This window comes from Staurois parvus, unplaced genomic scaffold, assembly GCF_062004578.1.
Source record: "Staurois parvus isolate SC_StPar_1 unplaced genomic scaffold, SC_StPar_1.0 ptg002202l, whole genome shotgun sequence".
Classification (NCBI taxonomy): domain Eukaryota; kingdom Metazoa; phylum Chordata; class Amphibia; order Anura; family Ranidae; genus Staurois; species Staurois parvus.
Window position 1 is genome coordinate 5,126 of NW_028319998.1, and position 12,364 is coordinate 17,489.

At 47.6% G+C, this 12,364-nt stretch overlaps 1 protein-coding gene across 1 annotated transcript in view; it reads right to left on the reverse strand.

The window, feature by feature from the left end:
- Positions 1-1,741: 1,741 nt before the first annotated feature.
- LOC149431619 (V-type proton ATPase catalytic subunit A-like) overlaps positions 1,742-12,364 on the reverse strand; it is a 68,177-nt gene continuing 57,554 nt past the window's right edge. Inside the window, exons 18-20 of the mRNA XM_089665463.1 lie at positions 11,914-12,008; positions 11,251-11,422; positions 1,742-2,088 (exon numbers count right to left, since the gene is read on the reverse strand). Coding sequence (XP_089521589.1) covers positions 1,996-2,088; positions 11,251-11,422; positions 11,914-12,008 — 360 coding nt within the window. The 3' untranslated portion in view covers positions 1,742-1,995. The remainder of the gene's footprint in view (positions 2,089-11,250; positions 11,423-11,913; positions 12,009-12,364) is intronic.

Genomic DNA, 12,364 nt, shown 5'->3' on the forward strand with positions numbered 1-12,364 from the left:
AGAGATCACAGGATATAGTATATGGAGTGTACAGCATAGAGATCACAGGATATAGTATATGGCGTGTACAGGAGAGATGTCACTGGAGAGAGATCACAGAATGGAGTATATGGCGTGTACAGCATAGAGATCACTGGATGGAGTATATGGAGTGTACAGGATAGAGATCACAGGATGGAGTATATGGAGTGTACAGGAGAGATGTCACTGGATATAGTATATGGCGTGTACAGCAGAGAGATCACAGGATGGAGTATATGGAGTGTACAGCATAGAGATCCCAGGATATAGTATATGGAGTGTACAGGATAGAGATCACAGGATGGAGTATATGGAGTGTACAGGAGAGATGTCACTGGATATAGTATATGGCGTGTACAGCATAGAGATCACAGGATATAGTATATGGAGTGTACAGCATAGAGATCACAGGAGAGAGATCACAGGATATAGTATATGGCATGTACAGCATAGAGATCACAGGAGAGAGATCACAGGATATAGTATATGGAGTGTACAGCATAGAGATCACAGGAGAGAGATCACAGGATATAGTATATGGCATGTACAGCATAGCGATCACAGGAGAGAGATCACAGGATATAGTATATGGAGTGTACAGCATAGAGATCACAGGATGGAGTATATGGAGTGTACAGCATAGAGATCACAGGAGAGAGATCACAGGAGATAGTATATGGCATGTACAGCATAGAGATCACAGGAGAGAGATCACAGGATATAGTATATGGAGTGTACAGCATAGAGATCACAGGATGGAGTATATGGAGTGTACAGGAGAGATGTCACTGGATATAGTATATGGAGTGTACAGGAGAGAGATCACAGGATATAGTATATGGAGTGTACAGCATAGAGATCACAGGAGAGAGATCACAGGAGAGAGATCACAGGAGAGATGTCACTGGATATAGTATATGGAGTGTACAGGAGAGAGATCACAGGATATAGTATATGGAGTGTACAGCATAGAGATCACAGGAGAGAGATCACAGGAGAGAGATCACAGGAGAGATGTCACTGGATATAGTATATGGAGTGTACAGGAGAGAGATCACAGGATATAGTATATGGAGTGTACAGCATAGAGATCACAGGAGAGAGATCACAGGAGAGAGATCACAGGAGAGATGTCACTGGATATAGTATATGGAGTGTACAGGAGAGAGATCACAGGATATAGTATATGGAGTGTACAGCATAGAGATCACAGGAGAGAGATCACAGGAGAGATGTCACAGGATATAGTATATGGAGTGTACAGCATAGAGATCACAGGAGAGAGATCACAGGATATAGTATATGGCATGTACAGCATAGAGATCACAGGAGAGAGATCACAGGATATAGTATATGGACTGTGCAGCATAGAGATCACAGGAGAGAGATCACAGGATATAGTATATGGCATGTACAGCATAGAGATCACAGGAGAGAGATCACAGGATATAGTATATGGCATGTACAGCATAGAGATCACAGGAGAGAGATCACAGGATATAGTATATGGAGTGTACAGCATAGAGATCACAGGAGAGAGATCACAGGAGAGATGTCACAGGATATAGTATATGGCGTGTACAGCATAGAGATCACAGAAGAGAGATCACAGGAGAGAGATCACAGCAGAGAGATCACTGGATGGAGTATATGGCGTGTACAGCAGAGAGATCATGGGATATAGTGTAATATCGGTGTAACGATTGTTCCAGGGATAGTCTCAGATTTGAACATTTATTGGAGGATTTTATGGTTGTGGAAATTGTCTTTATTGTTACATGTAAAACTCTCCAACAAGCTGATCTCCACGTATTGATATGGACAATGATCTTTATTCCTGCATATCATGGGGGTCATCAGTCCGAGGGCGGAGCAGCTTGTGGTGACCACGGAGTCCAATCTCTGATATTTTATCCCAATCTCAGGATCTTCATACATATAGAATACTCCTCCAGCTCCTCATGGGCGGAGCTCTCAGTCCTCCAGGCCGCGGAATGCCGTCTGCATCTCCTCATACAGCTGGGCGTAGTCGGCTTTAATCTTGGCTTCTCCATCCTTTTGGGGATCCTGAGAAGAAAGGTGGAGTGGATGAAATCTCCTGGATCAGTCTTACCTCCCCTCCCCCACCACAAAAACTGGTTCTTTATCAGGACTCAGTATTTTATCTTGCCAATCAGATTGGTCAGGCCGTGCAGAGGACCCACCCAAAAGGCACCCGTAGGTATGAATCTCCTATAATATAGCATAGTGTGGGGACAGCTAGGTGTCACATTTAGTGGTGGGAATATCACTGCGAATGTTCGCTCCGAGGTCTGGACTGCGTTAAATAACTCGCCAAAACATACGTTACATACTGAAAAAAAAATACTGAGCTCATGCGGTATTTATTGCTCTTTTTTGTGAATTGCATGTTCATGAGTTAAATGCCGCATACAAATTCATGCACTATTGACCTCTCTATCCCAAAAACACGACTAAGTGTAGCCTTAGAACATGGAAGATCAGGCCTAGCGCCTAACCCTAGAACATGGAAGATCAGGCCTAGCGCCTAACCCTAGAACATGGAAGATCAGGCCTAGCGCCTAACCCTAGAACATGGAAGATCAGGCCTAGCGCCTAACCCTAGAACATGGAAGATCAGGCCTAGCGCCTAACCCTAGAACATGGAAGATCAGGCCTAGCGCCTAACCCTAGAACATGGAAGATCAGGCCTAGCGCCTAACCCTAGAACATGGAAGATCAGGCCTAGCGCCTAACCCTAGAACATGGAAGATCAGGCCTAGCGCCTAACCCTAGAACATGGAAGATCAGGCCTAGCGCCTAACCCTAGAACATCCATCCTTTCTGTAACCAGGACATGGAAGGTCCCGCCGTATTCTGTACATAATGACCAATGATGGATAAACCAGAGATTTATGTTCCTATTAGTGATCCAAGTATAAGTAGGTGAAGTTAGCTAGTCTGCCAATAGGTGGCGCTATTCCAATATAGTGTGTAGTAGCGGAGAACAGTGTAATCAGGTGCTAGGTCCCCGGTACTAGAGCCCTCCACTAATGACGTCATGGGTAAGTCAGTGGGTTACCTAACCCTAACTAGACCCCTCCTGTAGTGACGTCATGAGTAAGTCAGTGGGTTACCTAACCCTAACTAGAGCCCTCCTGTAATGACGTCATGAGTAAGTCAGTGGGTTACCTAACCCTAACTAGAGCCCTCCACTAATGACGTCATGAGTAAGTCAGTGGGTTACCTAACCCTAACTAGAGCCCTCCACTAATGACGTCATGAGTAAGTCAGTGCGTTACCTAGCCCTAACTAGAGCCCTCCTGTAGTGACGTCATGAGTAAGTCAGTGGGTTACCTAACCCTAACTAGAGCCCTCCACTAATGACGTCATGGGTAAGTCAGTGGGTTACCTAACCCTAACTAGAGCCCTCCTGTAATGACGTCATGAGTAAGTCAGTGGGTTACCTAACCCTAACTAGAGCCCTCCTGTAGTGACGTCATGAGTAAGTCAGTGGGTTACCTAACCCTAACTAGAGCCCTCCTGTAATGACGTCATGAGTAAGTCAGTGGGTTACCTAACCCTAACTAGAGCCCTCCTGTAATGACGTCATGAGTAAGTCAGTGGGTTACCTAACCCTAACTAGAGCCCTCCACTAATGACGTCATGAGTAAGTCAGTGGGTTACCTAACCCTAACTAGAGCCCTCCACTAATGACGTCATGAGTAAGTCAGTGGGTTACCTAGCCCTAACTAGAGCCCTCCTGTAGTGACGTCATGAGTAAGTCAGTGGGTTACCTAGCCCTAACTAGAGCCCTCCTGTAATGACGTCATGAGTAAGTCAGTGGGTTACCTAACCCTAACTAGAGCCCTCTACTAATGACGTCATGAGTAAGTCAGTGCGTTACCTAACCCTAACTAGAGCCCTCCACTAATGACGTCATGGGTAAGTCAGTGGGTTACCTAGCCCTAACTAGAGCCCTCCACTAATGACGTCATGTGTAAGTCAGTGGGTTACCTAGCCCTAACTAGAGCCCTCCTGTAGTGACGTCATGAGTAAGTCAGTGGGTTACCTAACCCTAACTAGAGCCCTCCTGTAATGACGTCATGAGTAAGTCAGTGGGTTACCTAGCCCTAACTAGAGCCCTCCTGTAGTGACGTCATGAGAAAGTCAGTGGGTTACCTAGCCCTAACTAGAGCCCTCCACTAATGACATCATAGGTAAGTCAGTGGGTTACCTAGCCCTAACTAGAGCCCTCCACTAATGACGTCATGAGTAAGTCAGTGGGTTACCTAGCCCTAACTAGAGCCCTCCACTAATGACGTCATGAGTAAGTCAGTGGGTTACCTAGCCCTAACTAGAGCCCTCCACTAATGACGTCATGAGTAAGTCAGTGGGTTACCTAGCCCTAACTAGAGCCCTCCACTAATGACGTCATGAGTAAGTCAGTGGGTTACCTAGCCCTAACTAGAGCCCTCCACTAATGACGTCATGAGTAAGTCAGTGGGTTACCTAGCCCTAACTAGAGCCCTCCTGTAGTGACGTCATGAGTAAGTCAGTGGGTTACCTAACCCTAACTAGAGCCCTCCTGTAATGACGTCATGAGTAAGTCAGTGGGTTACCTAACCCTAACTAGAGCCCTCCACTAATGACATCATAGGTAAGTCAGTGGGTTACCTAGCCCTAACTAGAGCCCTCCACTAATGACGTCATGAGTAAGTCAGTGGGTTACCTAGCCCTAACTAGAGCCCTCCTGTAATGACGTCATGAGTAAGTCAGTGGGTTACCTAACCCTAACTAGAGCCCTCCACTAATGACGTCATGAGTAAGTCAGTGGGTTACCTAGCCCTAACTAGAGCCCTCCTGTAGTGATGTCATGAGTAAGTCAGTGGGTTACCTAACCCTAACTAGAGCCCTCCTGTAATGACGTCATGAGTAAGTCAGTGGGTTACCTAACCCTAACTAGAGCCCTCCACTAATGACGTCATGAGTATGTCAGTGGGTTACCTAACCCTAACTAGAGCCCTCCTGTAGTGACGTCATGAGTAAGTCAGTGGGTTACCTAACCCTAACTAGAGCCCTCCTGTAGTGACGTCATGGGTAAGTCAGTGGGTTACCTAGCCCTAACTAGAGCCCTCCTGTAGTGACGTCATGAGTAAGTCAGTGGGTTACCTAACCCTAACTAGAGCCCTCCTGTAGTGACGTCATGAGTAAGTCAGTGGGTTACCTAACCCTAACTAGAGCCCTCCTGTAGTGACGTCATGAGTAAGTCAGTGGGTTACCTAACCCTAACTAGAGCCCTCCTGTAGTGACGTCATGAGTAAGTCAGTGGGTTACCTAACCCTAACTAGAGCCCTCCTGTAGTGACGTCATGAGTAAGTCAGTGGGTTACCTAACCCTAACTAGAGCCCTCCTGTAATGACGTCATGGGTAAGTCAGTGGATTACCTAGCCCTAACTAGAGCCCTCCACTAATGACGTCATGAGTAAGTCAGTGGGTTACCTAGCCCTAACTAGAGCCCTCCTGTAATGACGTCATGAGTAAGTCAGTGGGTTACCTAACCCTAACTAGAGCCCTCCACTAATGACGTCATGAGTAAGTCAGTGGGTTACCTAGCCCTAACTAGAGCCCTCCTGTAGTGATGTCATGAGTAAGTCAGTGGGTTACCTAACCCTAACTAGAGCCCTCCTGTAATGACGTCATGAGTAAGTCAGTGGGTTACCTAACCCTAACTAGAGCCCTCCACTAATGACGTCATGAGTATGTCAGTGGGTTACCTAACCCTAACTAGAGCCCTCCTGTAGTGACGTCATGAGTAAGTCAGTGGGTTACCTAACCCTAACTAGAGCCCTCCTGTAGTGACGTCATGGGTAAGTCAGTGGGTTACCTAGCCCTAACTAGAGCCCTCCTGTAGTGACGTCATGAGTAAGTCAGTGGGTTACCTAACCCTAACTAGAGCCCTCCTGTAGTGACGTCATGAGTAAGTCAGTGGGTTACCTAACCCTAACTAGAGCCCTCCTGTAGTGACGTCATGAGTAAGTCAGTGGGTTACCTAACCCTAACTAGAGCCCTCCTGTAGTGACGTCATGGGTAAGTCAGTGGGTTACCTAACCCTAACTAGAGCCCTCCTGTAATGACGTCATGGGTAAGTCAGTGGATTACCTAGCCCTAACTAGAGCCCTCCACTAATGACGTCATGGGTAAGTCAGTGGGTTACCTAGCCCTAACTAGAGCCCTCCACTAACGACATCATGAGAAAGTCAGTGGGTTACCTAACCCTAACTAGAGCCCTCCTGTAGTGACGTCATGAGTAAGTCAGTGGATTACCTAACCCTAACTAGAGCCCTCCTGTAATGACGTCATGAGTAAGTCAGTGGGTTACCTAACCCTAACTAGAGCCCTCCTGTAATGACGTCATGAGTAAGTCAGTGGGTTACCTAGCCCTAACTAGAGCCCTCCTGTAGTGACGTCATGGGTAAGTCAGTGGGTTACCTAGCCCTAACTAGAGCCCTCCTGTAGTGACGTCATGAGTAAGTCAGTGGGTTACCTAACCCTAACTAGAGCCCTCCTGTAGTGACGTCATGAGTAAGTCAGTGGGTTACCTAACCCTAACTAGAGCCCTCCTGTAATGACGTCATGAGTAAGTCAGTGGGTTACCTAACCCTAACTAGAGCCCTCCACTAATGATGTCATGAGTAAGTCAGTGGGTTACCTAACCCTAACTAGAGCCCTCCTGTAATGACGTCATGAGTAAGTCAGTGGGTTACCTAACCCTAACTAGAGCCCTCCTGTAGTGACGTCATGAGTAAGTCAGTGGGTTACCTAACCCTAACTAGAGCCCTCCTGTAGTGACGTCATGAGTAAGTCAGTGGGTTACCTAACCCTAACTAGAGCCCTCCTGTAGTGACGTCATGAGTAAGTCAGTGGGTTACCTAACCCTAACTAGAGCCCTCCTGTAGTGACGTCATGAGTAAGTCAGTGGGTTACCTAACCCTAACTAGAGCCCTCCTGTAATGACGTCATGAGTAAGTCAGTGGGTTACCTAGCCCTAACTAGAGCCCTCCACTAATGACGTCATGGGTAAGTCAGTGGGTTACCTAACCCTAACTAGAGCCCTCCTGTAATGACGTCATGAGTAAGTCAGTGGGTTACCTAGCCCTAACTAGAGCCCTCCACTAATGACATCATGAGAAAGTCAGTGGGTTACCTAACCCTAACTAGAGCCCTCCCGTAGTGACGTCATGGATAAGTCAGTGGGTTACCTAACCCTAACTAGAGCCCTCCACTAATGACATCATGAGAAAGTCAGTGGGTTACCTAACCCTAACTAGAGCCCTCCCGTAATGACGTCATGGATAAGTCAGTGGGTTACCTAACCCTAACTAGAGCCCTCCTGTAATGACGTCATGGATAAGTCAGTGGGTTACCTAGCCCTAACTAGAGCCCTCCCGTAATGACGTCATGGATAAGTCAGTGGGTTACCTAACCCTAACTAGAGCCCTCCTGTAATGACGTCATGGATAAGTCAGTGGGTTACCTAACCCTAACTAGAGCCCTCCCGTAATGACGTCATGGATAAGTCAGTGGGTTACCTAACCCTAACTAGAGCCCTCCACTAATGACATCATGAGAAAGTCAGTGGGTTACCTAACCCTAACTAGAGCCCTCCCGTAGTGACGTCATGGATAAGTCAGTGGGTTACCTAACCCTAACTAGAGCCCTCCCGTAATGACGTCATGGATAAGTCAGTGGGTTACCTAACCCTAACTAGAGCCCTCCACTAATGACATCATGAGAAAGTCAGTGGGTTACCTAACCCTAACTAGAGCCCTCCCGTAATGACGTCATGGATAAGTCAGTGGGTTACCTAACCCTAACTAGAGCCCTCCTGTAATGACGTCATGGATAAGTCAGTGGGTTACCTAACCCTAACTAGAGCCCTCCCGTAATGACGTCATGGATAAGTCAGTGGGTTACCTAACCCTAACTAGAGCCCTCCCGTAATGACGTCATGGATAAGTCAGTGGGTTACCTAACCCTAACTAGAGCCCTCCCGTAATGACGTCATGGATAAGTCAGTGGGTTACCTAACCCTAACTAGAGCCCTCCCGTAATGACGTCATGGATAAGTCAGTGGGTTACCTAACCCTATGCCAGGTTGGTAGGAACCCAAGGCAGATGGGGCATGGGAGCAGATAGTCCACCAGCAAGCAGATGTAGGGCGTTAGAGTAGAGGCCCTGGGCAGGGCAGAGGACAGGATGAGTTTGTTCTTCACCCAGAAGAGCCAGCTGTAGTCATCCTGTTTCGTATGCTTGGTGGCGGCTAGAGAGGGTTGCAAAAGGCCATACCAGGCCAAGTGTTCCTCTGCTGTGAGTTCTGTCCCCCGCGAGGACCTGAGATTAGTGCACAGGAACTAGATGAGCAGCTGCAGCAGTTCTGTCTCTGGAATGACATGCAGGGAGTTTTGAGCTGGATGCTTAGAGCCTAGTGAGCAGGTCAGAGCCCTCTGAGTGAGTAATAATGACCCTGGGAATGGGTGACACTGTGCAAAGAGGAGATGGCTTAAAGGTGATGTGCTGTGTGCTGCTTTCACATTATGACTGCTGTGGATCGCCCACTATATGTGATTGGCAAAGGAATGTCAGGAGACCCAGAAGTATGTCTATGTGATATGACTTGTACTGCCATCTTCTCATAAACATCAGTAAATGCAGAAACTATTCTACTACTGTGGATATTCCTTTATTTATGAATGTAAAGGCTAATGGCCAGGATGTCATGGAAGGCCTCTGGTACTGAGTTACTGTCAAGGTCCTACCTTTTCCCTGAGGTTATGTTACTCCATGTGCTGGCGTCCATCTTGGATTCTGCTGTGCATGGTGGGAATCCTTTTATGCCTTCAGGTCTCTGAGGTCCACCCCCCAGAGGGGTGTGGCTGATGACATATAAGCCTGTGGCCCGCACATGCTCTTTGCACTTGTGTCTTGTGTCTTTGTGTTGCTATTACTCTGTTCTGACTCTCGTGACTCTCCTGGTATCTGATTCGGCTTGTGACTCGACTATTCTTTGTATTCTCCTTTGATCTGACCCTCTGTTGCTGAACCCGGCTCATGACCTGTGATTCTCGTCTGCTGTCCTGTACTGTTTTGCCCTGCTGTTGTTGTCCCCGGCCTGTCTGACTACTCTTTTGTTTCTTCCACCAGCTACACGCCATTGGCGGCAGCCATTACCACAGCTGAGGTGTCTCGGGGGACGCGACCTGGTTCCTGGCTGCGTCAAGTCCATCCCCACCATCAGGGGCCCTGGTGAAGGGCAGCCTGGGACTTAGACTCCGCGCCCTGAGGGACTTCGGTCTGTGGGTGGTGGTTGTCGTCAGCCAGTGCGTTACATTGTTAGGCCTGCCTGTCTGTTCCTCGGCTCCTGCCCTGACAGTTACACAGAGGTAGTGGAGGTAGCGGAGGCAGCGGAGGCAGCGGAGGTAGAGGAGGTAGAGGAGGTAGAGGAGGTAGCGGAGGTAGCGGAGGTAGAGGAGGTAGCGGAGGTAGCGGAGGTAGAGGGATACCAGCAAGTGGCTTGTTCTATCAAAGAAGATGGGGGCTTGTACTTTCCTGAGCCTATACAAAGCCAACCACAAGCCCCCTTACACACCCTTATCCTAAATCAAATATTTGGAAGATCTACCCTAATCCTGGTATCTGGGAAGGTCCACCCTAATCCTGGTATCTGGGAAGGTCCACCCTAATCCTGGTTTTTGGGAAGATCCACCCTAATCCTGGCACCTGGACAGATCCACCCTAATCCTGGTATCTGGGGAGGTCCACCCTAATCCTGGCACCTGGACAGATCCACCCTAATCCTGGTATCTGGGAAGGTCCACCCTAATCCTGCTATTTGGGAAGATCCACCCTAATCCTGGCATCTGGGAAGATCCACCCTAATCCTGGTATCTGGGAAGGTCCACCCTAATCCTGGCACCTGGACAGATCCACCCTAATCCTGGTATTTGGGAAGATCCACCCTAATCCTGGTATCTGGGAAGGTCCACCCTAATTCTGGCACCTGGACAGATCCACCCTAATCCTGGTATCTGTCTAGATCCACCCTAATCCTAGTATCTGTCTAGATTCACCCTAATCCTGGTATCTGGGAAGATCCACCCTAACCCTGGTATTTGGGAAGATCCACCCTAATCCTGGTATCTGGGAAGATCCACCCTAATCCTGATATCTGGGAAGATCCACCCTAATCCTGGTATCTGGGAAGATCCACCCTAATCCTGGTATTTGGGAAGATCCACCCTAATCCTGGTATCTGGGAAGATCCACCCTAATCCTGATATCTGGGAAGATCCACCCTAATCCTGGTATCTGGGAAGATCCACCCTAATCCTGGTATCTGGGAAGGTCCACCCTAATCCTGGCACCTGGACAGATCCACCCTAATCCTGGTATTTGGGAAGATCCACCCTAATCCTGGTATCTGGGAAGGTCCACCCTAATTCTGGCACCTGGACAGATCCACCCTAATCCTGGTATCTGTCTAGATTCACCCTAATCCTGGTATCTGGGAAGATCCACCCTAACCCTGGTATTTGGGAAGATCCACCCTAATCCTGGTATCTGGGAAGATCCACCCTAATCCTGATATCTGGGAAGATCCACCCTAATCCTGATATCTGGGAAGATCCACCCTAATCCTGGTATCTGGGAAGATCCACCCTAATCCTGGTATTTTGGCAGATACACCCCAACACTGGTATCTGAGGGATCTACTCTAGCCTAGAATCTGGGGTAAACCAGCCACATGGGACCCCTCGAGTAGTATTTCCTGCTAATAATAGGTGTCTGGACAGTAAGTGGAGAATTCAGTAAAACTTTCCTATTGATTGCAACACAATTAACTTTCTTCCAATAAATATTTTGAATGCAAATCAATAACTGAAGTTGGGATCTCGTTCCACTTCCTCCTGGAATAGTTGTATCTGGTGGATATTCTGCTCAGCATTTACAGTCCAATCAGAATTCAATAGCCAAGAACTGAATAAGAATGACTGAAGTGCGGCAAATAGGAAATAATGAAGTAATTGGAGCCCCATGACTGGATTAGAGGGGTGTACCCCTAGAGGGATCCCCAATTTCTGACCACTATGTCCCCCTCATCTTCTGCCTGGTGTAGAACGCTCTCTGCCATGTTCAATGTCCCCATTTCCAGCACAACCCATCAATCACCTTGAATTTCATGGAGCTGAGTTTGTACATGATGTCCCCGAGTTGTTCCCGAATTATCGTCCAGGTTATTTTATTTTCTGACTGAGCCGTGGCTTCCACCGCATGTCGTGCCATGTCATAGAAGGCGATCATGTTCTGCAGCATGCCCACCGTCTTGTAAAAAGGACAGAATCTGTGATAGAATGGAAGAGCTGTGTTTGTGGTGGTCCCATTGACCGGGTGATGACGTCCATAGTATAGATCCCCTTCATCTTGGGGGTGTAAAGCCGAGGGCTATCAGACACCAATTCTAATACAATAAAACCCAAAACTGGGCTCCTGTCATATTCATAGTATCCCATAATAACCTGATAAAGTGTTTGCTTTAAAAGGTGATGACGGATTGGTTGCTACAGCAACAACATCACTTTTACTAAAGCTTACATGCAATATTCACTGCGTGTATATAGATGGTCAGTCCCCCACAGCCCCTCCCACAACTACGCCCTTCCTGTATACCACATACAGAGCCCCATTCATGTTGTATTCACTTCTTTCCACTGAACACAGAAAGTATCTTTAGGTAATATTAGATAAAACACTTCCACCCCAATGCAGGCCACAATATCCATTGTTTGACATCAGAGTGCCCCTTTAACCTGAGCTTAAAAAGGTTGCTGATACCTGTCATAGGCAGAGTAGCCATTCTGCTGGAGGAAATCATCCTTTATGAGTTTAGCAACTTCCAAGGTGATCTTATCACCTTCTGCTAGCGAGGCCTACAAGACAAAGACATTACATGACTAGTGCATCCGAATTAGGTTCATCCAGACCCCACTACACCACCGTTACCCTTTACCCTTCCATACCAATCCCCTTTACGTACTATACTTACAGAAAACACAACACCAATTTTGGAGTACAATGGCCAACACGGCCTTTTATTACCAAATCAAGTTTAAACACATCAACCATTCCTTATAACAGAAAACATAAAGAGTTGTCGTTGGTATTTGAAGGCACCCCCAAAACCATCCGAAATGCACCAGCGGACAACCATATTCCACTAGGCCTCCAGCCGCAACCAACCAGCTCGGAGACAACCATACCGTCCGCAGTGCAGCACCACCACCTT